At 40.3% G+C, this 25981-nt stretch overlaps 1 protein-coding gene across 2 annotated transcripts in view; it reads left to right on the forward strand.

The window, feature by feature from the left end:
- cpeb4b (cytoplasmic polyadenylation element binding protein 4b) overlaps positions 1 to 25981 on the forward strand; it is an 87937-nt gene that overhangs the window by 43497 nt on the left and 18459 nt on the right. Inside the window, exons 4-6 of one of the 2 annotated variants that reach the window (XM_080201681.1) lie at positions 1115 to 1138; positions 19293 to 19466; positions 19821 to 19910. In XM_080201681.1, coding sequence (XP_080057807.1) covers positions 1115 to 1138; positions 19293 to 19466; positions 19821 to 19910 — 288 coding nt within the window. The remainder of the gene's footprint in view (positions 1 to 1114; positions 1139 to 19292; positions 19467 to 19820; positions 19911 to 25981) is intronic. The other variant, XM_080201682.1, reaches the window with a different exon arrangement.

A 25981-nucleotide genomic window follows, 5' to 3' on the forward strand; every position in this document is an offset into this window, starting at 1 on the left:
AACTGTACAGCTTCAAGGACATTAATGTGTTCAAGTTTGACTATATGATCAATTTAGTTGGCTGCTTTTGAGCTTTTCAGGTTAATCTATGAAATAGAATAATGCATAGCTTGAATCAGGTGTGTTGCGTGTTTTGGAAGAAACTGTGGCTAGTCAAGTAGATCAGATTATAGGTGTTTTGTGATGTCTCACCTACTGATTTTTCCTTTGGTACTTGCCTAAATGGGTGAAATTCCTAAACATTCACTCCATCTGCCACTAGCTTACTCTGCACCCTGAGTATGTTACCTACATGCACTGTAGCAACTAATCAGGACTACTACAGCAGCACTTCTCAAATCTGCAATTTCCAGTAGGTATGTGGGATTAACATAGCTTTCACATTTCCCTCAGTCATACACATCCTGGCTTGAAATTGTTGCTGTCCCATCATCACTGGGTTTAAATCCTGGAACTTCCTAAATAAAAACTAGCAACATTGTGAGAGCACCTCCATAAAAATGGTCCACCATATCCTTCTCAGAAACTAGCAATGCCTATATCTGAAAGAAATGATTTTAAAGTACTGTACCAACAAACACGTGACTAATTCATGTCCATTTCTTTTGATTTGCTAGCTGGGGCTGAGACTTTTGCACTAGTTTACTTTCGGTGATCAGTGTAGGAGTTGTAAATTTTTTATAGATATTCGACTAATTTACTGTTTCCACATCAATTTGGGGAAAAAACAAGAAATTTGCAAATTAGTCATCCCCATTTTAACAGCGGCACAATTTATCCCATCCTCCTTTGTTCCTCCCTCTTGAAAATGTGATTGTCTAGTAACTGGACGTGTGAAGAAGTTATTAGTAATTTGGTATTACATCCTTGTCAGCACAATGATAGTGGCTGATAGTTGGGGTTTTCAGTATTGACATTAAGTCCTTTTTAACTAAAGTGGCATCCACTTTAAGTGCATCTATTCCTTTGCCTTTTGAAGGCACAGAATAAAACTAATTTAAATTGTTTCTATGAAATAACACTTGGTTTCTGCACAGCTTTTTTTAACATGGGTATGATAAAGGAAGTAAATTTATCTATGATTGAAAAGTGTTTTCTTTCTGTTTACATGCAGCAAGGACATATGGGCGAAGGCGAGGTAAAACTATGAAAATAAATTACTATAATGCATTCATGGTATAGCACTTTAGCACAGACTGGACTGGTAACTTAATCATAACATTTTTTTGTACATCCATCACAATATTTCAAAACAAAAAGTAATTCCTTGCTAAAGGACTTAAATGGGAAATGTATGATGAAAATGCAAGTATATTCAGAATTTTATTTTCATATTTGAATTCAGTTGCATTGATGCTTTCATTGTACATAATATTGTATTCCCTACCTCTACATATCTGAGATGCGCAAAGCTGATCTCATTTTACTCCGTGGTCTGTTTATTACATGACAATATTTATTAAATGTTGGGTTAGAATTGGCATGTTCATACAGGAGAAGTATTGAAATACTTTCTGGTAAACCTTTTCTAATTGCACCATGGCTTGCTCAATAAACTTCTGAGCTACTTCTGTAAAAGCTTGTTTTTAGTTTGTGAGCTTTGGGTGGTGTGCTTTTAACAATTTTGGAACCCATTGGGGTTGTTTAACCATACAAGTATAAATAACCTTTACTTTGTTTAGTATTCCAACAAACTTATTTTTAATATTTCACAAAATCTCCATGCTACATGAGTCAAAAAAAACTTTTCAGTTTCTTATCTGCATGAAAGCATGCCTCTTAAAAAGCTTCAGTTGGGATTTCCCCCCACCCCCCAAAAAAAACTAAGTGCCCAATGGGTGGGAAAACGGAAGAACTTTCCCACCTGTTTTTGGGCATACTTATCTAAATGAATCTGTGACATTCTGTGCCTCGAGAGATTCACACTGGAAATGGGGGCATGGTTCCTCATCCCACTCGGCCAGAAACAGCGTACTGAGGCCACTGTTCCAATGTTTTTCCAGGTCCCCTTCTCCCTGACTTCTCTTGCGGAGCTGGCTATGCTAGAAAAAATGGCCTCAGACTTGATCGGTTGAGCACCAGCCACAAATTCCTCTAAAGGCCTCCCACTAATGTCTCCCAGCCTGCTGCGCTCCTTGAGCAGTACAGAAGGCTGAGAAAATCCTGGCCTTCATCTTGTGTGACTGGTTTTTCAAGTTGCTATTCCTTAAAATAGCTTTGCTTAGATGGTAACTTTATTCATGTTCTCTTCTGCTGGGGCTCATTTCTCAAAGCAAAAGTACCTTTGTTGCTTCTGTGTACAATTATAAGACCAAAGGAAAACCAAGTTCTCCTCCTCTCTGCATGATGAGCCAATATTAATGCTCTTCAAGTGTAGAATCTTTTAAACAGTCACATTTTACCACTTTTCTCAGACAATGGAAAGCTTTTTCAATATTTCAAGGAAAACGTAAACCAAATAGAGTTGCAGATTTCATTTTTCACTTAAGATGTGCCTGTATAGATATGTGTTGATGCTATGTGACTGTCTTCGAATTTGCTATTCTAGCTGGTTTGCTACATAAATGATATTATCTTTTTAAAGGAGCAACCACTCATTAACACCAGTATAATTGCCAATGAAAGCACTTTTTCTCTACCTGTGTGAAATCATTCAAGTGAAAAACAAAACCAAGAACAAATTTGCTACCAGCAATAATTTTATTAATTATCTCTCTATGCCATTACAAAAGCAGCAATAGCAAATTAATTTTAAATTCAATGTTCCAGTGCAATGTACTCCAGGCGAATTCAAGAAGTTAATCTTGAACTCCAGGGCAGACCTTGTGTTGGTCATTGTCAGAAAATAAGGAGCAAATATTTAATCAATTGTAATTTTCTTAATTAAAATTTAGTGATTGTCATTATCATCTTGTCCATTGTCATCCATGAAGAATGCCAAGTGACTGGCAGTGTGTCCACTGACAAAAACTCACCAAAAGGGATAAATATTATTCTATATATAGGCTTTGAAAAATAAACTGACATGAGGGTTTGGATTTTCATTCCTTAATTTTAATTACTAATTTGCACCAAACCATCACTCTTATTTTAACTTTCTTTGTAACATCACTTTAATATTTTCTTTTTTAAAAAAAGAGGAACACCTTAATTTAGAGATGGTGATCAATCCCTGGTATCCATTAACCTTTGTAATTCATTGACATATCCTTAATTTTTGGAATAGGGTCACACTACACTCTCACTGCTATTATTGCATGTAGGTGTATAAATATCCATTTCTTTGCCCATCCCAATGAAATAGCTCACTCGTTCCATGGCATCAGTCAGTACTCTGGGAAGAGTGAACTACTCCATTGTGATGGGCTGCACTTGAACTGAGCTGATTAACAGTACAACCATAGTTGTGGACAGGGATTTAAACTAGCTTGGAGCCAGGGTGCAGGATTTGGGTGAAGGGAGATTTAGAAATTCACAGTTCATAATGTAATCTATGAGCATGGTGAAAGAACTGATGCTCTGGGCTTACAAACTTTGCCAGTCTGCTTCCTCCAACTTAGTACTGAAATTGCCACTTCAATCACCACTACCGATTGAATTTTTTTTTGATATTGACATCCCATCCCTAACGACTGGTTCTACGAATGCATATCAAGTGTTCCTGTCTCAAGATGAAATACAATTGAAATATAAGATGAAAGGCAATTAAATCCAAAAAGTAACAGGGCACCAGGTCTTGATGGATTTCCAATAGAACTTTAGAATAAAATCCTTGGCACAACCATCTCCAATATCATTGTCTGGCTTTGAAATGATTTCCTTCCAAAGCGTTCCCTCCTATGCTGTGTGAAGCATCTTTTAAAGATGGATAAGGATCCCCTGCTTTGCAATTCATACTAGCCTATTTCTCTTTAAATATAGGTGTCAACATATTAACTGAAGCCCTTAGTCCACTATCCCAAACCTGTCCTTTCATCTGTTAGCTCTCCTGACCAGACAGGTATTATACAGGGCGAGCAATCCTCTTATCAGCTGTCTTTTTGATATCATGTGCATTTGACTACTTTTCTTCCTTATTTCGATTCTTATAACTGAATTCACAGGTTTTTGATGGAATGGGGCTAGCTTTTCATTCTTCAGACACTTGGATTGGATCCATTTTTATAAAATGGATAAAACTATTGTATTTCTGTTACATCAGCACGTGCAAATAATATCTATTCTAAAGGCTTTAGCCTCGTTTTTATTGAGTCCCTAACAATTTCACTTTGGACCTTTTTGGAGGTATACTGGGTAGTATTTGGGGTAGAGTCAAGTGGAAACTCTATGGTGATGATCTGTTTCTTTACATCTCTGATCTGGCCTCATCTCTCCCACATATTTTCTCTCCAACAATTTGGTCATATTTCAGGTTTTAACATTAATTTGCAAAGAAGTGAACTTTTTCCTTTTAACTCTACTCCCAAGAGTTACCACCTTTTCTATCGCCACCTTCAAGGTCTCTGTAAACAGTTTTAAATATTTAGGCATTTTAATTATTCCATTCCTTGGAGACCCTTTAAAGCTTCACCTTGATCGTTTGTTGGAACATACAAATTAGAACTTGGCAGGATGGTCTAATTTGCCCCTTTCTTGAGCAGATCTTAAGTTCTGTTTAAAAAAAAATGAATATTTTGCTAAAATGTCTATAGTTCAGTGCATTCCATTATTTATCCCAAGTTTTTGTTTTCAATATACCAATTAATTTATTCTGTTTAGAAGAAGTGAACACCCAGAATTTGTAAAATAGGATCACTATATGCCATGCTAAATTGCCCCTTAATGTCAGGGGGACTAGGTAGGGTAAATGCATGAGGTTGTGGCGTTGGTGCTGATTCAATGGTCTGAATGGCCTCCAGCACTGTGGATTTCTGTTTCCAGCATTTTGTCTGTGGACTTGTAAATATGACATTTCAAGTGCTCATCTAAATGCTTCTTAAATGTTGAGGGTTCCCGCCACTATCATCCTTTCAGACAGTGATTTCCAGGTTTCTATCACCGTCTGAAAATCCCTTTCCTCTTAATTCCAGTAAGTCTCTTGTCCACTACCTTAAACCTATGCCCCTTGGTTATTCTCTCCTTTACTAAGGGGAGAAGTGCCTCCCTATCTACTCCATGTCTCAAAATTTTGTGTACACTTTGATCAGTAACTCGCCTCTTTTCATTGCTAAAATGCTCCAGCCCAGGCAGTACCTTGGTGAATCTCCACTGCATCCTTTCTAGTGCAATCTCATCTTTCCTGTGGTGTGGTGACCAAAATGATCACAATACTCCAGTTGTGGTGTAATAATTTTATACAGTTCTATCATAACTTCACTGCTCTTATATTCCAAGCCTCCTTTAATAAAGGCAAGTATCCCCTATGCCTTCTCAGTCACCTAATCTAGCTATGCTGCTGCCTTCAGGGATCTTTGGAAATGCTCTCCAAGGCCCTCTAGTCCTCTACTACTTGGGATGTTCATTTCCAAATTATATCATCTGATATTTTCACTACAGTGTGCTTTTTACTTTCAAACACTTGGAAGCAAGATTTTGATTCTGACTTGTCAGAAGATAACATCTATTTTCTGTTGTGTACGTTGCTCATCTGTATGTGCTACAATTTAAAATTTTACATTAATGCATTTATCTAAAGTTAAATTAGCTAAGATTTTTCCAAATTTTGATCCAACCTGTAATAAATGCCACACTGCCCATGCCCCTCCAATGCCTGTCTCCTAAATTCTGTTGCCCCTGATGGCTGCAGTTCCCGAGAGACCAAGTTAGAGAGCTGGGTGCATTGAGGTCATCTGGCATGCTGAGCACATTATAGATCAGAGTTTTTGAGGTGGTCACACCTAAGGTGCAAGCAGAGAATGTAGGAATCACTGTGGCCATTCCCCTTGTAAAGAAGTACACTGGTGGGGAAACGACCATTCAAGTAAAAACAACAGTAGCCAGATCTGTGGCACAAAGACTGACTCTGGGGCATAGCAGTAAACAGAACGATAGTGATCGGAGATTTGATAGGCGGACAGACAGGAGATTCTGTGACGGCAAACGGGAGCGCAAGTTGGTCTGTTGCCTCCAAGCTGCCAGAGTCAAGAATATCTTGGAAAGGCTGCAGGATATTCTCAAGGGGGAAGGTCAGCAGCCAGAAGTCATTGTGCACATTGGCACAAATGGCGTAACTAGAAATGGGGATGAGGTCCTGAGGAGTGATTACAGAGAGCTAGGGAAAAGATTAAGAAGCAGGACCTCGAGGGTGATAATCTCTGAATTAGTTCCAGCGCCATGTGCTAGTGAGTAAAAGCAGGAGAATATGGCAGATGAATGAGTAGCTAAAGAATTGGTGCAGGGGACAGGGCTTCAGATCATTGGAATCTTTTCTGGAGCAGAGGTGACCTGTTTAAGAGGGGCAGTTATATCTGCACTGGAGAGAGACCAATATTCTGGGGGAAGATTTGCTACAAGGGAGGTTTAAATCAGATTGGTGGGGGGTGGGATCCTCAGCAGGGAAGCAAATGAGGGACTGAAAGGAAATGCAACATTTAGCAATGGTAAGCTGAATGGACATGAAAGGCAGGAGCAGGAAAAACCTGTTAAGTTAAATTGCATCTATTTCAGTGGAAGAGAGCTGATGAACCAGGGCATGGATAGGTACATGGGACTGGGATATTTATAGCCATAACTGAAACATGGCTAAGGGAGCAACAGGACTGGCAGCTTAATGTTCTAGAGTATAAGTGCTTTAGGCAGGACAAAGGTGGAGGAAAGAGGAGAGAGGGAGGGAGTTGCATTCTTTATTAAGGGGAGCCTCAAGGCAGTAATCAGATGAAATAACTGAGGGATCATGCAACAAGGCTTTGTGATATAACTAAGAAATAAGAAGGGGATGGTGACCTTATTGGGGGTTGTACCAAAGCCCCCAAATAGTCAATGGGAATTAGAAGAACAAATATGCAGGGAGATTGGGTAGGCTCGCCATAGTTTGGAATTTTAATTTCCTAATATAAGCTGGGACTGCCATAGTGTTAAGGGTTTAGATAGGGTGGAACTTGTTAAATATGTTCTGGAAAGTTTGCTCGGGCAGTATGTGGAGGGCCCTACTTGGAAAAGGGCAAAACTTGATCTCCTCTTGGGAAATAAGCAAGGCAAATGACTAAGGTGACAGTGGGGACCACTTTGGAATCAGTGACCGTAGTGCTATTAATTTTAGAATAGTTATGGAAAGGGACAAAACTGGTCCACTGGGGCAAGGTGAATCTTGATGGATTCAAGCAGGAGCAATGGTTGACTGGAGTAGCTTGTTTGAGGGCAAAGGGACCTCTGGCAAGTGGGAGGCCTTCAAAAGTGAAACAGCTAGAGCTAAGGGTCTATATGTTCTTGCTGTGGTGAAGGGTAAGACTGACAGGAGTCATGAATACTGGATGACAAAACATTTGAGATTTTGGCCTGGAGAAAGGAGACATGGCTCGGGTACAAGCAGCTGGAATCGAGGGATTCCCTGAAGGTATATCGAGGATACTGGAGTCTACTCGAGGAAAATTAGGAGGACAAAAAGGAGGCATGAGGTCCATTTTGGCTGTGAGAGGATTAAGGTGAATTCAAAGGGATTCTCTAAGTATATCAAAGGAAAAAGAATAACTAAAGAGAAAATAGGAACCCTTGAGGACCAAAGTGGACAGGGTGAAACTGCAGGAGATGGGCAAGGTTCTCGATGAATATTTCTGCTGTTTTCTGTGGAGAAAGACAAGATATGAAGACTTGAACCTGGGAAAGTTAGTGGTGACATATTGGAAGGTTTGCATTACAGTAGAGGAGGTAATGGATGTATTAAAATGTATGAAGGTGGATTAATCTCCTGTCCCTGACCAGGTACATCCAAGAACAGAGAAGAAATTGTGGGAGCCCTGGCTGAGATATTTGCATCATTGTTAGCCATGGTAAGGTACCATGAGACTGGAGGGTAGCAAATTTTGTACCCTTATTTAAGAAGGGCTGCAAAGAAAAATGTGGGAATTAGACTGGTAAGTCTAACTACTGTGGATAAGTTACTAGGGAGGATTCAGAGGGATAAAATGTACAGGCATTTGGAAAGATAGGGTTTGATTAGGAGTAGTCAGCACAGCTTTGTGCGTGGGATACCATGCCTTACAAGTTTGTTGGAGTTCTTTAAGTGACCAGGAAGGTTGATGAGGGTAGGGTGGTAGATGTAGTCTGTAGGGATTTCAGTAAGGCTTTTGGTAAAGTTCCAGGTGGTAGGTTGTTCTGAAAGGTAAGATCACATGGAATTGAGGGAGAGCTGGCAAATTGGATATATAATTCTCTTGATGGTAAGAAGCAGAAGGATGTTTGTCAGACTGGAGGCTTGTGACTAGTGGTCTGCCTCAGGTCAGTGCTGGACCTGTTGCTGTTTGGATTTGGATGAGAATGTCCACAGGATATCAGTAAGTTTGCAGATTACATTAAAATAGATGGTATTGTAGACAGTGAAGAAGGTTATCAAAAGCTGCAACGGGATCTTGATCAGCTGGGGAAGTAGGTAGAGAAATGGCAAATGGAGTTCAAAACTGACAAATGAGAGGTTCCATTTTGAAAGTCAAATCAAGATGTGGCATGTGGCACAGTGGTAACAGTACTGCCTCTCAGGTTCAGTTCCTAGCTTGGGTCACTGGGTGGAGTTTGCATGTTCTCCGTGTCTGAGTTTCCTCTGAGTGCTCCAGTTTCCTACCACAGTTCAAAGATGTGTGGGTTAGGTGGATTGGCCATGCTAAATTGCCCCTTAGTGTCAAGGGCACTAGTTAAGGTAAATGCATAGAGTTATGGGGATAGGGCCTGGGTGGGATTGTGGTCAGTATAGACTGGGCTAAATGATGGCCTCCTGCCATCTATAATTCTATAAGATAGAACTTTCATGATGAATGGTAGGACCTTGGTGTATTGTGGAACAGAGGGCCATTGGAGTTCAGATGCACAGTCCTCTAAAGGTGGAGTCACCAGTAGGTAGAGCAGTGAAGAAGGCTCTTGGCATCCTTCATCAGTCAAAGCATTTAGTATAGAAGTTAGGAAGTTATGTTGCAGTTGTATGAGATGTTGGTGAGGCTGCATCTGGAATATTTTGTTCAGTTTTGGTCACCTTGCCATAAAAAAGATGTTATTAAACTGGAGAGAGTGCAGAAGAGATGTGCAAGGATGTTGCCAGGACTGAAGGGACTGAGATATAGGGAGAGAGTGGGCAGATAAGACTTTTCTCCTTTTGGATTGTAGGATGCTGAGGGATAGCAGCATTGGTTTAAGTTAAGAGGGGAAAGAATTAATGAGGAGGTGGTATATATGTGGAATGAACTGCCAGAGGAAGTGGTTGAAACAGGAACATTTGACTATTGAAAAGACATTTGGACAGATAAATGGATAGAAAAGGTTTAGAGGGATCTGGGCCTAAATGTAGGCACATTGGGTTAGTTTAGATGGGCTTTTTGATGAGTATGGAACAGTTTGGGTCAAAGGGCCTGTACGCATGCTGTACATTCTATGATTCGATTGAATGATGAGACAGTCCAGGAAGGGGGTAGAGAATCTGCTGAACTGGTGTGACGGCAATAATTTCTCCCCCATTGTCAGTAAAATGAAGGAGATGGTCATCAACTTCAAGAAGTGTAATGGAGGACAGTCCTCTGTCTGCATCAATGGAATTGAAGTGGAAATGGTCAAGGAGCTTCAAGGTTCTAAGTGGCCAGATTGCCAACAACCTGGCCTGGTCCCTCCACACCAGTGCTATCATTAAAGCCCACCATTGCCTCTTAATTTCTCATGCGCCTAAGGGAATTTGGCATATCTACTGTCACTGACCAACTTTTACAGATGCACCATAGAAAGCATTCTTGCTGTGTCACAGTTTGATATGGCTCCTGCTGTGTTCAAGATCACAAACTACAAAGGGTGGTGAACAAAGCCCAATTCATCATGCAAACCATCCTCTATCTATCTGTGTTTCCTACTGCCTTGGAAAAGCAATCAGCATAATCAAGGACCCTATGCACCCTGGACGTGCTCTCTTCCACCTTCTGTCGGAAAAAAGATACAAAAGTCTAAGATCACGGACCAACCAATTCGAACAGCTTCTTCCCTGCTGCCATCAGACTTTTGAATGGACCCATCTTATGTTTAAGTTGATCTTTCTCTGTGTACTAGCTATGTCTGTAATGCTACATTCTGCACCCTCTCCTCCTCTATGTACAATATGCTTTGCCTGTTACTGTGCAAGAAACAATACTTGTTACATGTGTTAGTATGCAGTGAAAATAATAAAGCAAAGCAAAAGGCTTTTGATTCAAATGCACTTGCAATAAGAGATAAAATGCTGCCATGGGTAGAGGTAAATGGTTTAGATATAATCACTGAGACATGGCTGCAATGTAATCAATGTTGGGAAATAAATATTCCAGAGCACATGATATTTTGGAAAGACAGGAGGAATTGTAGCTCTGCTAGTAAAGGATGACTTAAGGACTTGAAAGAAGGGATCTGGTCAAAATGTTTTAACAAAATTACATTCCAAGAAAAAAGCTATCCTATAAATATTTTTCAGTAGGTTAGGGAATTATCAGAGGCTTACTACTTTTTGCAATATTGCAACATCTGAGGATTGGGAATATTTTAGAAATCAGCAAAGGATAACAAAGAAGATGATGAGGGGGTAAAAGGAGTAAACTAGCCACTAATACAAAGAGGTTGCAAGAGTTTTTATAAATTCATAAAAGTGAAGAGATAGCTAAAGTTAATATTGGTCTGTTTAAATCAAGGACAGAAATTATCATGGCGAATGAGGAAATGGCAGAGTCAATAACAACATTTTCTCTCTAGTCAATTGAAGACACACCAAGTTTCATTCTGGAAATAAATGAAAAACTGGGGCTAAAATCAATGAGGAAATTGAGAAATTAATGTCAAAGAAAGGGACTAAAATGCCACACATTCCCAGAACCCCCAATAGCTTGCATGCTCATGATCTAAAGGAGATGACTGCAGATGCACTGGCTGTGATTTTTCCAGAATTCTTTGGATTGGGAATGGCTCCATCCGAATGGAAGTTGGCAAACGTTGCTGTACTTTCCAAGAAAGGAGGGAAGAATGAAAACAGAAAACTAGACCAGTCAGCTTAAAATCAGTTGTTTGAAAAATGCTGGAATTAATTACTAAAAAAAGTGTTAATGCAATGTTAGAAAAGCATAGTATAATCAGAACTATTAACATGGGTTTACCAAAGGAAAACTTGTTTAACAAATGTATTGGAGTTTTTGCAAATGTAACTAAGGCAGATGAAGGAGGACGAGTAAACGTTGAATTCCAGTATTTGATAAAAGCTTTTGATTAGGTGTTGCATAAAAGATTAACAGGAAAGTAAGTGCACAGGACTGGTGGCAAACTATTAGCATGGATAGAGAATTGGTGAATGTGGAATCTTTTCAAGTTGGCAGGTTGAGAGTAGTGGAATATCATGAGTAACTGTTGAGGTCTCAGCTATTCACAATCTATGTTAATAACTTGGATGAAGAGACAGACTAATGTATCTAAGCTTACTGATGATACAAAGCTAGGTGGAAAGGCAAGCAGTGCATTTGAGACAGGCTGTAAAGACAGATTAAGTGAATGGACAACAAGATAGTAGATGGATTATAGAGTTGAAGTATGAAGTTAATCACCTTAAAAGAATAGGAGAGCTGATTTTTGTTTTTAAAAAAAGGTGAGGGACTTTTAAGTGTGGATGTTCAAAGAAACTTCTATGCTCAATGAATGCAAAGATTTAACATACAGAAACTTTAAACAATTAGGAAGGCAAATGGCATATTGGCCTTTCTGTGAGGGAATTGGATTACACAAATGACTAAATCTTGCTTGCGTTGTATAGTGTTTTGGTGAGACCACATCTGGAGTACAGTGCAGTTCTGGTGTCCACATTTAAGAAAAGATTTGTACTGGAGGTGGTATGACAAAGGTTCACTAAATTGGTCTTTGGCCTTGAAGAGTTTGCTCTAGGTTGAGAAGCTGAACAAATTGGATCTATTTTCTCCGGAGTTTAGAAGAACGAGAGGTGACCTTATTGAAAAATGAAATGTTCTACTGATGGTGTAGGTGTTGAGAGATTTTCTGCTGGTTGGGCAATCAAACATGGGTGCACTGTCACAGGGTAAGGGACCAGTCATTTGGGACTGAACTAAAAGTTGTGGACCTTTTGGAATTCTCTGCCCCAGAGGATTGTGAATGCTGTATCATTGAATACATTGAAGGCATTGATAGACAGATGTTTGGTCCCAGGGACTTGAGAGACATGGGGAATGGGCAGGAAGTTGAAGACCAAAAGGTCAGCATGATCATATTGAATGACAGAGCAGGCTTGAAAGGTCTTATCATCTACTGCTTCTGTTCCTTGTATTTTTGAGCCTGTAGCACAAAGGGAATAAATAACTTTTGTGTCTTTTACATTTCTTTATCTTTATTATATAAGAATAATACATTTGTACATATAATTCTCAAGTTTCCAACAAAAGTTGTGTTTGTAAAAAGATCTCAAAGATGGCAAGACTTAAAAGGTTGTTTTGTCATCTCACACTGCCATGTTGGCTATGATTTACTTCTCAACAGAATCCATTGGATCTTTTTATTTTAAGCTGAGACTTGAATCTTTTCTCCCCACGGATAAAGTAGTTTCTAAGCCTCCCCACTTAATTTTAAGGTGCATAAATTTATAGGCTCAGATCCATGTCACATTTTAGAAATTTACAAAGCATGTGATCAGGTATGTTTTATTATAACGTTTCAGTTTGATTAAGTGAAAATTAAACAGATAAACAGAAGATGATCCACAAACAGTTGGTTAGGGTGGTATTATCTAAGTAAAAGCTGTAACACTACAACTCTAGCAAGATTTGTAGAGTGGTAAGTAGAAAAATTAACTGACGAGGCCAGATACGTAAGGAAACAATAGATATGTCTAGAAGGTGTATGAAAGGCAAAATGGTGAACATCTGTTGTGTGAAAATGAAGGGGAGAAAATGAGAAATGGAACAACAGCCAAAACCATCAAAGAGGAAAAGGAAATAAAATGGTGAAAGGAAGTGTGGGGTCACCCTTGCAGACTGAATGGAAGTATTCTCATCATCTCAGCATAGCACTTTATCTTTTATTTCCTTGCTCCTTACCATCAGTGTGCTGGAAATACTCAACAGGTCTGGCAGCATTTGCGGAAAGAGAACAAGTTGATATTTCATGTCCAGTATGATTCTTCAAAGCATGTAATGTTAAATATGTTTCTTTTTCCACAGATACTGTCAAACCTGCTGACTGTTTCCATTGGCCATAGTATTTTGCTTTTTTTTTGACTGACTAACCTTCCTAACCATGTTAATTCCTTTAATTCTGTTGTAGCAGAGAGACAAATTCTATGAAGATTATGAAATACCAAGCAGTTTACGTTAGTTAAATATTAATAAGCAGACTAAATATTAATGATGATAGCATGGTTCAATGCTTTTGTCCCTTTTTTAGTAAGGAGCACCATCAGGCATCGCTAAATTAGGTGCTAACTTGGTGATGTTACATCATGTGGCTTTGTGCATGTTAAATAACTGAGGCAGGATGCAATTGATGAAGCAAAGCAATCCCACACAACCAACAAATCCGATCAAAACTCTGCTGTTCTACTATACCCATTTCTGAATAATTGGGGAAAGTAAAACCGTTAAACAGAAGATGATCACAAACAGCTGTTTAGGTGGTGTTGCCTAAGTAAAAGCTGAAGGGAGACCTGATTGACGTATACAAAATTATGGGGGGCATAGGGTAGATAAACTTTTCCCTTTAGTAAATAAGTCAATAACCAGCAGGCAAAGATTTAAAGAGAATTTGAGGAAAGGGGAAAAGTGGGAGACTTCACAACATTTATGTATTATATGAGCTATGGACCCTGATAATCCAGTTCACCTGTTTTATTTACTCCATATGATATCAGGAAACAGCTGAAAGGACAGGCTACAGCAAAATCTGTTGATTCTAACAATTTCTGGCTTAATACTTCAAACCTGTGGTCTAGATCTATCCTATTTTCCCAGCTAGGCTGTCCCTATACAGTTAGAACATGAACATCTATCCAACACTGAAAAATTGCCCAGTGGTGTCTTGTCCACAAAAAAAACAAGTTGATCAAGTGTCTTTGCCAGGCTACACTCTTAATAACCATACGTGGCATCAAGGAATTCTAGCAAAATTGAAGTCAATGGGAATTGGGAAGAAAGCTGTCCACCAGTTGGAACACTAAGCACAAAGGAAGATGATGGCTGTTATTGAAGATTAGATCATCTCACCCTCAGAACATTGCTGCAAAAGCTTCTAAGGGCAGTGTTCTAGGCCCAACCATCTTTTGATGTTTCAACAATTACCTTCCCTTAAATTAGAAGTGGGGATCATTACCTCTGTGTGGTATTCTGTACCAAGATATGGTCCCTGATTTTGGCACACGGTCCACCTCAACATCACGTGATGCCAGCTATACTTTTATGAATCCTTAGGATTATTTTCCTCCAATAATGAAGCAGTTTGTAAGTTCGTACTTCCGCGACATTCAGACTTGGGCTGATTAGTGGTGATCTTATGGAGTAACATCTGCACCACATATGCCAGGCAGTGAGCATTTCTACCAAGAGAGTCTAACTACCACAACCCCACTGGCCTCTTGATATTAAATGCTTAATTCCACAATGTCAATGTGTTGAGAGTCACCATTTACCTGAAACTCAACTGGAGCACCATGCAAATTCTGCAGCAGTGACTAACTCCTCTCCTGACTTCCAAACGTAGGTTCATCCCCTGCGAGACACAAGTCAGGACTGTGATGGAATACTCTGTACTTGGTTGGATGAGTGTAGCTTCAATTAAAGTCAATAAGTCTATCCAGGACAAATAGTCTATTTGAAAGGTTTCCTCTCTACCACATTAAATGTTCCCTACCAGTGCAAAGGAACAGCAATAAAAGGCCTACAAATTGCAGTGAAGTAACTCACAATACCTCTTTGGCAGCACCTAAACCTATGACCACCACCATCTAGAAGCACAAGGGCAGCAGACAAGTGGGAACGCCACTTGCAAGTTTCTCCTCCAAGCCACACATCATCCTGACTTGGAATTATACCTTTGTTCTTTCACTATTGCTGGGTCTCTAGAACAGCAACTAAACCTGGAACTCCCTTTTCTAACAGCACTGTAGGTGGACCATGGAATTCAGCAGTTCAAGAAAATGACTCATCACTTTGAGGGCAATTTGGGATGGTTAGGACAGCAGTACTCATATCCCATGAACCAATATATTTTTTAAAGATCCCAGCAAATTTTAGTGGAGGACAGTGATGCACATTAAGCAAATATAGATATATACAAACCAGTTCTATGCATCCCACAAGGAATTGATGGGGGGGAATGGATCTTTTTTTTGGTTGGCAAGATATAACTAGTGGGCTGCCATATGATTTGGTCCTTGGGGCCCCAGCTATGTACAGTCTATATTCATGACTTGGATGCAAGGATAGAAGGTATTGTAGCCGAATTTGCTACAATTTGATGGTACTAAAACAGATAGGATAGCAAGTTGCGAAGAGGAAGAAAGAAATTTTACAAATGGATATGGGTAGGTTGGGTGAAGGGGCAAAAATTGGCAGATGGAGTTTTAATGAAAAGTGTGAGGTTATCCATTGTGGTCAGAAAAATAGAAAGGCAATGTATCTAAATGGAAAGAAACTTGGTATTTCGGTGCAGAGGGATCTGGGTGTACTCTTGCATGATTCACAGAAAACCATCATGAAGGTACAATAATAGAATTTTGGCATTTATTGCCAAAGGAATAGTTTGTAAAATTAAGGAACTGCAACTGTAGAAGGCATTAGTGAGACCTGTGCACAGTTTTGTGTTTTGTGCACAGTTTTGGTCCCCTCACCTGAGAAAGAATGTAGTTGCAATGGAGGCAGTTCAGAGAAGATTCACTAGATTGATTTGCAGAGATGACGGGTTTGTTTTATGAAGAGAAACTACTCTTTAGAGTTTAGAAGAATGAGAGGAGATCCAATTGAGATATTCAAAACGATAAAGGGGATTGACAAGATAAATTTAGGATATTTCCACTTGTGAAGCAATCTAGATTGAGGGGTCATAGTTTTAGGATAAAGGATAAAGATGAGCTTCCAGGAAAATGGAAGGCATGAGGGGAATACTTTGAGGTGCATTCAAGAATTCTTGGATTAATTTTTTGGAGAAGACTGACTTTTGATTTAGTTGATGTATATAAATTGATACATAGCCTTACTACCCCTAAGCCTGAAACAGCAATTACAGTAGCTTGCATGTTCATCAGTACAAACTACAGAAATTTGGTTCACATCTTGATATTCATTGATATTCATCTTGATTTCTTTTTCACAGAATTGTTGATACTTCGAATGCTTTGCCAGATTTTGTTGCAAATTCTGAAAATGTAGAGACTCTTAGAAGTGTTGTCAAAAACAGTGTGATTTTTACAGATGTATTATTTGATGCTGTTGCTGTTCTTGTTTTTAATGTACCTTTGTGCTATGCATTGTATGGCAAAATAGATAAACATTAAGCTTTGAATTATCCATTGTAAATTTAGGCTATCTGGTTATTAATCAAGTACTGTAGCAGTTATTTTATCAGAACAACTTAATGCATGCAATAATGTTGAGATATAAAAGATGGTGCTGCAAATATTACCCAAATTTGACCAAACTTCAAGAAATCTTTTGACAGGGCTCAATAGTTTGTGTGCAAATTACTAAAAGTATATTTGCTTTAGTTTATTTATTTTGGAGTTTGAAATTATGCTTGGGACACTGTCTGTGTGGAGTTTGCACATTCTCCTCACGTCTGCGTGGGTTTCCTCCTCCAGTCCAAAGATGTACAAATTAGGTTGATTGGCCATGCTAAAAATTGCCCTCAGTGTCCTGAGATGTGTAGGTTAGAGAGATTAGGTAAATGTGTAGGGATATGGAGGTTGGGACTGGGTGGGATCATGGTCAGTGCAGACCCGATGGGCCAAATGGCCTCTTCCCCTACTGTAGGGTTTCTATATTTCTATGAGTCAATCAGTCGGGGCGTAGAGTTTAAAAATTGGTAGGTCATGTTGCAGCAATATGGAACTTCAGTTAGACCACATTTGAAATATTATGTACAGTTCTGGTCGCCACACTACCAGAAGGATATGGAGACTTTGGAAAAGGTATAGAAAAAATTTACCAGCATATTGCCTGGTTTAGAGGGTATTATCGATGAGGAGAGATTGGATAAACTTGGTTTGTTTTTACTTGAGGGGTGACCTAATAGAAGTTTACAAACTGAGATGCTTGGATAGAATGGATAGTCAAAAGTTCTTCTCCCAGGGTAAAAATGTCAATTACCAGGGGATGCAGGTCAAGATAAAAGAGATAAAGTTTAAAGGAGATGTGAGAGGCAAGTTTGTTTACACAGAGGACGTATGTTCCTGGAATGCGCTACCAGAAAAAGTAGTAGAAGCAGATCCAATAACAATGTTTAAGAGGCATCTTGACAGATACATAAATAGACAGGGAATAGAGGGATACATACCTCGTAGAGCAAAAAGGTCTTTGGTTTAGAAAGGTGTCATGTGTCAGTGCAGGCTTGGTGGACCAAAAGGTTTGTTTTTGTGCTGTACTGTTCATTACATTTCCAAGTTTCATACCATCTACAAACATTGAATTATGCTGTGATTAATGTCAAAAAGATCAGTGGGCCTAATACAAACCTTTGGGCACCACTACTGTATATTTCCTTTCAGTCTGAAAAACAACGAGGCTTTGCTACCCTCTGTTTTCTGTCTCTTAGTCAATTTGCTGCCCCTGCTGTTACTGCCCCGTTAATCCCATGGACTTTAATTTTGTTAATGAGTATTATAAGTAAAACACCATTTGAAAATCCATCTATATAACAGCAACCTTTCTACCTTCATCAACTTGTCTGTTATTTCATTAAAACTGCTCTATCAAGCACCATTACCATTTAAAAGATCAGTGCTGCCTTTCATTTATTAGTCTGTACTCTTCCAGATATCAAATACTTTATCTAAAAATTCCTCCAACACTGACATTGGAATGACTGGTCTGTAGTTGTCATTTGGATCTGTGTCCTTTTTAAACAGATGTATAACATTTGCAGTCGTTAGTTTTCTAGCCTCACCCTCCTATCCAAGGAGAGGGTTGAAAGATTGTGGCTAGAACCTCTAGTGTTTCCATTCTCACTTTTAGTAATCCAGAAAGCACCCTGTGGAGTTTGTGTGATGTTTTTATTTCTCTTTTACAGCCACACTGGCAGTATCTTCTTCAATACAAAGTATTTATTTCATACCTCAGCCATATCCTCTGCCTTTACATGAAAAATTCCTTCTTTGTCCCTTTTTGTGTTTATAAAAGACTTTTGGATGCCCTGTTATATAAGATGCAAGTCTATTCTGCTTACTCCCACTGTACTTTTTATATTCAACTTGTGTTTTGTATTATTTTATGAACCTAACAGTTGTCAAAAGCTTCCTTTTTCTGTCTCATTTTAATACTTTCAGTCATGCAGAGAGTCTTGGCTTTGGGTGCCTTTCCCTTGCCTTTGGTGAAATGTGTCTACTCTCTACTGAACTTTATCTGTTTTGAAGATTTCCCATCGTTGAATTATTGTTTTACTGTTGAAATTGAACATAGCTCACCTGGATCAAATTTTTTTTCATGCTTGAAGTTAGCCCTCCTTTCGTTTAGTACCATATGCTTGATTGTACCGTGTACCTTATTCTTTGTCAACTATTCTGAGTATATTCTAAATAAACTTATTTAAAAAGTATTAAAATATTGAATTAACCTGCATAATTAAGATATACACCAAGTGATCAATAAATTACCCATTTGACTTGACAAAAAATGGGGTCTGGCAGATCTTTACTAGAAACAACCTATTTTATTTTTAATATAGATGCAAAAAGACCTGCGATAGCAGTCAACATTTTCTATTTTTATTCTATAATTCTTCTGTTTGCTTAGCTTATGTACTTGCAAATCTATGAAAGTTTGTCTGAACAAAGTACAGAAAATTGTAAATTTTGATATGCTATGCACAAAAGGTGTGATATTGAAAATTTGCATCCATTTTAGAAGGGTAACTGAATGGTAAGACAAATATTCTGGGAAATAGTTTAATATTTGTGTTTCTTCTAGGGCATTCATCACTTTTTCCCGTTGAAGATGGTTTCCTTGATGATGGACGTGGTGATCAAAGTCTTCATGGTGGCTTAAGTTCTCCTCATTGTTTTCCTCATCAAAATGGCGAACGAGTGGAACGATATTCCCGTAAAGTATTTGTTGGTGGCCTACCACCTGATATTGATGAAGGTACTGGTGCTTTTTTTGAAATTAGTTTGTTCCAAAAATATTTTTAAAATTATATAAAAATATAAGTTAATGTTTGGGCAAACCAGCTTCATTCAAAACAATAAATCTGGTAACATTCATCTGATCATCTACAAAGTCCATAATTCCTCAGGATATTTACATTGCCAAATGAAAAGTAAGGGGCATTATACATGTCAACATCAAATAGTGGTCAATAGGTCAACAAATCTAAATCTGTCTTTGTTGCATTTTATTCCCCTCCATGGTCAGAGGTGTAGAACATATTTTACATGTGCCTTGTAGAAAAGTGACCCACGTAGCTAGGAGGGACTAAGCATATTTTTGTACAAACAGATGAAATCACAGCAAGCTTCCGTCGTTTTGGTTCTCTGGTTGTTGACTGGCCTCATAAAGCAGAAAGCAAGTCATATTTTCCACCAAAAGGTAAGCCAAATTAGATCCAGAACCTGACGTTACTTTTGATGTGATGCCAGAGGAGGGAATTGTCACATTTAAACAGTACTATCTTGAGCTTCATTGGCTTTAAAAATGCACAGTACATTTTTGATTGAATCTTTATTGTGTATAATGGAAAGGAGTTGATGATTACCAAATTAAGGCTTTTACCTTAAACGTCAGGGGTACTTGAGTCAATTTTGAAGTTTAAATCTTGCTAAAATTACAAAATTAATTAAGGTAACAGCAAAAACTATGTTAATATTCTTCTTTCGGTCAGTGGTTTCAACTTAAAAGAATATTTATGTGAAATATTGAGGTTGTGGCAGGCTGTATGTTGGGGCTGTCTTCAAGTTAAAAGTGAGATTGGGCATTGATTGAGGCATAGGATGTGTGGATAATGGGGTTAAATATTGGTGATGTAGGTTGATTCGGAAATGAAATGTCAAATACAGTCATAGTTAAGCTGATGAGAGAGAAGCATTGCCCGTGCACAGTAGCACAGGCAACTTTACATCAGTTCAATGCAATGGAGTTTTAAGTTTGTATAATTTTATTCCTAGAAGTATTAAATAATCCACTTTTTCTGTATTTATAAGAGTTTTTAAAATGCTCTTGTCAAAAGCTTTCCTTTGAGACTAAGCCTAGGTGGGATGTGCCATGTATAGTAGTTACCTTGGGTAAATCCAAAAACATGGGGGTTGAAATTGATGTCAGTTATCTGTTATTTGGGGCATAAACTGGTGCAATCATCTGATAATGTTTGATGTTCACATGAAGCTGGGTTTTAGCAAAATTCCTGTGACTTTTTTTTTAGATATAACATAACACTTAAACAGACATTAGGCCCCTTGAAAATGATAATGAGTTGCCTTGCACCTGTTTTTGGATCCTTGTTCCCCTCTGTTTTTCTTTGTGGAGACGCAGCCAACAGAAGGAAACTTGCATTTTTTTCAACTTCAATTTTGATGCTCATTTGATGTTAGTATTCCTCCCAGCTTCACAGTGCTTCTGAAGACTATTGCCAACCTGCGACCAGCTCTTTGAAGACTTTACTGAATGCCACTTCCAGCGAGGCATACAACCTAAAATTCATGCTGTTGAAATGGGCTAGATGTCTCTGGAGATGTGACAATAGGCTATAAATAATTTCACATGTGCAACGACAACACATGTACGACCTTCCAACATCAGCATTCTGGGGTCTCCATTGTTCAGAAATCGATAAGTTCCACATGGTAGGTTGCTTTGGAAGGTTAGATCACATAGAATCCAGGAACAGCTGGCAAATTAGATATACAATTGTCTTGATGGTAGGTAGGTAGGAAGCAGAGTTATTGGTGGAAGGATGCCTGTCGGACTGGAGGCCTGTGACTGTGTCCCTCAGGGGTCGTTGCTAGGTCCATTGCTGTTTGTTATCTATATTGATTTGGATGAGAATGTCCAAGGCAGGATCAGTAAGTTTGCAGATGATCCTAAAATAGTGGTATTGTAGACAGTGAGGAATATTATCAAAAATTGCATCAGGATCTTGATCAGCTGGGGAAGTGGGCTGAGAAATGGTGAATGGAGTTCAATGTAGACAAGTGTGAGGTGTTCCATTATAGAAAATCAAATTGAGATAGAACTTTCATGGAGAATGGTAGGACGTTAAGGAATATTGTGGAACAGAGGGACCTGTGGAACAGAGGATTAAGGAAGTGAATGGGTGGCTCAGGGATTGGTGTGGGAGGAATGGGTTTGAATTTATGGGGCATTGGCACCAGTATTGGGGTAGGTGGGACCTGTTCGGGCGGGATGTGGTTGGTCTGAACCGTGCTGGGACCAGAGTGCTGGCGAATCGTGTAAAGAGGGCTATAGACAGGGCTTTAAACTAATTAGGGGGGGGGAGGGTGTGAGGGTAGGTGATATTACGGGGTCTAAAGTTAAGGAGACGGTACAGGTAAGGGTAGAGGCCGAGGATGTCCCAATAATAGAGGGAGTAAGGGGCGTGAGTATGGTTGGTGGCGTTCCGGCAAATAAGGTCCAGGTGAAGGCTGGGATGAAGGCGGTTTATCTGAATGCGCGAAGCATTAGGAATAAAGTGGATGAGTTGGTGGCGCAGATCGACACAAATGGATATGATCTGGTGGCCATTACAGAGACGTGGCTGCAAGGTGACAGGGACTGGGAGCTGAATATCCAGGGGTATCAAGTGTTTAGGAAGGATAGGCGGGAGAGAAAGGGGGGGGCGTAGCTCTGCTGATTAAGGATAGCATCAGGGTGGTAGCAAGGGATGATATTGGAGCCAAGGAACAGAACGTGGAATCGTTGTGGGTAGAAATTAGGAACAGCAAAGGGAGGAAGACGCTCGTGGGTGTCGTCTATAGGCCCCCGAATAATGATCTGGAGGTGGGGCGGGCTGTTAACGCGCAAATAAGTGCGGCGTGCAGGAATGGGACGGCCGTAGTTATGGGGGATTTCAATCTGCATATTGATTGGTCGACCCATGTTGGACGTGGTGGGCTCGAGGAGGAGTTCTTGGAATGCTGCCAGGATAGTTTCCTGGAACAGTGTGTGTTGGAGCCGACGAGGGAGCGAGCTATCTTGGATCTGGTGCTATGTAATGAGGCGGGTAGAATTAGGGAACTTGTGGTGAAGGATCCTCTTGGGGAGAGTGATCATTGTATGGTGGAGTTTCTGGTGCAGATGGAGGAGGACAAAGTGGGTTCCCGGACGTGCGTCCTTTGTTTGAACAGAGGGGAGTACGGTAGGATGAGAGAAGAATTGGCGAATGTGGACTGGGGGAGCGCGTTGGAAGGTAGGTCTGCTGAGGAGCAGTGGAGGATCTTTAAGGAGATCTTTCTTGGTGCTCAGCAGAAATTTAATCCGATGGTCAAAAAGGACCGTAGGAGGAGAGGTAATAAGCCGTGGATAACGAAGGAGGTGAAGGAAAGTGTTAAATTAAAAGCGGAGGCGTTTAGAGTAGCTAAGCGTAGTGGGCGAGAAGAGGATTGGGAGAGGTTTAAATGTCAGCAAAGATTGACAAAGAAGTTGATAAAGAAGGGTAGGAGAAACTATGAAGCTGGGCTAGCGCTTAATATAAAAAAGGATAGCAAGAGTTTTTATAAATATATAAAAAGGAAGAGGCTGGCTAGGGTGAACGTTGGTCCCATAGAGGATGAGAAGGGGGACTTAGTGGTAGGGGATGGGGAAATGGCTGAGGTCTTGAATAACTTTTTTGTTTCGGTCTTCACGGAGGAGGACGTGAATAATTTGCCGGATGTTAGAGATGGAAAGGTGGTAGGACTGGAGGGTCTCGATGACATTACTGTTACTAGAGAGGTGGTGCTCGACAGACTGGAGGGGCTGATTGTGGACAAGTCCCCAGGACCGGATGGAATGCATCCGAGGGTCCTGAAAGAAATGGCGGAGGTGATAGTGGATGCCTTGGTGGTTATTTTCCAGACGTCGCTGGATTCCGGGGAAGTGCCAGAAGATTGGAAAACGGCTAATGTTACGCCGTTGTTTAAGAAGGGTGCCAGGCAAAAGGCGGGGAATTATAGGCCTGTTAGTTTAACGTCTGTTGTAGGTAAAATGTTAGAATCCGTCATCAAGGAGGAAATAGCGAGGCATCTTGAGGGGAACTGCTTGATAGAGCAGACGCAGCGTGGTTTCGTTAAAGGGAAGTCATGCCTGACAAATTTACTGGAGTTCTATGAGGATGTGTCTAGGGCGGTGGATAGAGGAGAGCCGGTGGATGTGGTCTTTCTTGATTTTCAGAAGGTGTTTGACAAGGTACCTCACAAGAGGTTATTGCAGAAGGTAAGGGGGCATGGAGTTGGGGGTAGGGTGTTAGCGTGGATAGAGGACTGGTTGTCAAATAGGAGGCAAAGAGTGGGGGTCAATGGGTGCTATTCGGATTGGTGGATGGTGACTAGTGGAGTGCCCCAGGGGTCGGTGGTAAGGCCTCAGCTATTTACCATTTATATAGATGATCTGGAGGAGGGAACTGAGTGTAGGGTGTCGAAATTTGCTGATGACACCAAAATTGGTGGAAAGGCAAATTGTGCGGAGGGTGGTGAGAGTCTACAGAAGGATCTAGATAGGCTGGGCGAATGGGCCAGGAAATGGCAAATGGAATTTAATGTTGGCAAGTGCAAGGTGGTCCACTTTGGTAGGAATAATGGTAGGAAGGATTATTACTTACGTGGAGAAAAACTGCAGGAGGCGACGGTGCAGAGGGACCTCGGGGTCCTTGTGCATGAGTCGCAAAAACCCAGCTTGCAGGTGCAGCAGGTGGTCAGGAAGGCAAATGGGATGCTGGCCTTCATCGCGAGGGGGATTGAATATAAAAGTAGGGAGGTCTTGCTGTGGCCGTATAGGGCATTGGTGAGGCCGCAGCTGGAGTACTGTGTGCAGTTTTGGGCGCCGTACTTTCGCAAGGATATTTTGGCCTTGGAGGGAGTGCAGAGGAGGTTTACTAGGCTGATGCCGGAGTTGAGGGGGTTGAGGAGAGGCTGAATAAATTAGGCTTGTACTCGTTAGAGTTTAGAAGAATGAGGGGAGATCTCATTGAGACGTATAAGATGATGAATGGGATGGATAGGATAGAGGTGGAGAGACTCTTCCCGCTCAGAAAGGATAGTAGGACTAGGGGGCACAGCCTCAAGGTAAAGGGGGGGGGGGGGGCGGTTTAGAACGGAGTTGAGGAGGAACTTCTTCACTCAAAGGGTGGTGAATCTCTGGAATTCTCTGCCCGTTGAAGTGGTGGAGGCTACCTCGCTAAATATTTTTAAGATGCGGGTTGATGGGTTTTTGATAATAGAGGGGATTAAGAGTTATGGGGAGAGGGCGGGAATGTGGAACTGAGCCAAGACAGATCAGCCATGATCTTATTGAATGGCGGGGCAGGCTCGAAGGGCTAGTTGGCCTACTCCTGCTCCTATTTCTTATGTTCTTATGACCTTGGAGTTTAGGTGCACGGTTCCGTAAAGGTGGAGTCACAAGTAGATAGGACAGTGAAAAAGGCTTTTGGCATGCTGGCCTTCATCCGTCAGGGCATTGAGTATTGAAGTTGTGAAAAAATGTTACAGTTGTACAAGACATTGGTGAAGCCACAGCTGGAGTATCTTGTTCAGTTTTGGTCACCTTGCTATAGGAAAGATGTTATTAAACTGGAGAGAGTGTAGAAGAGATTTACAAGAGATATTTTCTTTGGAGCGTAGGAGACATGAGGGGCGGTCTTGTAGAGGTGTATAAGATCATGAGAGGCATGGATTGGGTGAATGCACTCAGTCTTTTTCCCAGGGTTGGGGAATCGAGAACTAGAGGGCATTTTTTTGAGGTGAAAGAATTAATGGGAACCTGAGGAGCAACTTTTTTACACAGAGGGTAGTACGTATGAGTTGCTGGAGGAAATGGTTGAGGCAGAGACATGGACAACATTTAAAAGGCATTTGGATAGATACATGATAGGAAAGGTTTAGAGGGATATGGGCCAAATGAAGGCAAATGGGGTCAGCTTAGATGGACATTTTAGTCAGCATGGACCAGTTTGGACCAAAGGACCTGTCTCCATGCCAGAGATTCTATGAAAAGCTTAATTGAACCGGACGTATGCTATCGCTACAAGAGCAGGTTAGAGGCTTAGTATTCTGCAGTGTGTAACTTGCCTTCTGACTCCTAAAAGCCTTCCACCATCAGGAAGGTACAAATCACAAATAGAACACTCCACGAACCTGGATGAGTGCAACTCCTGTAATGTTTAAGAAGTTCAACACCATCCAGGACAAAGCAACCCACTTAATAAGGACCCTATTCACCACCTTAAACTTTACTTCATACCTTTCATCTTGGTACACCATGGCTTTCTTGTGTATCATCAACAAAATGCAGCAAATTGCCAAAACTTCTTTGACAGTAGCTCCCAAACCTGTAACCTCTGCCACATATGAAAGACAAAAGCAGCCTGTGTGAGAACACCACCACTTCCAAATTCTCCTCCAAATCACGTACCATCCTGACTTGGAAATACACCACAATTGTAGTTGACATAATTGTTCCAAGATTTTATTTCT

The sequence above is a fragment of the Carcharhinus amblyrhynchos genome, chromosome 13, assembly GCF_965287045.1.
Source record: "Carcharhinus amblyrhynchos chromosome 13, sCarAmb.v2.hapA, whole genome shotgun sequence".
NCBI classification, from domain to species: Eukaryota; Metazoa; Chordata; class Chondrichthyes; order Carcharhiniformes; family Carcharhinidae; genus Carcharhinus; species Carcharhinus amblyrhynchos.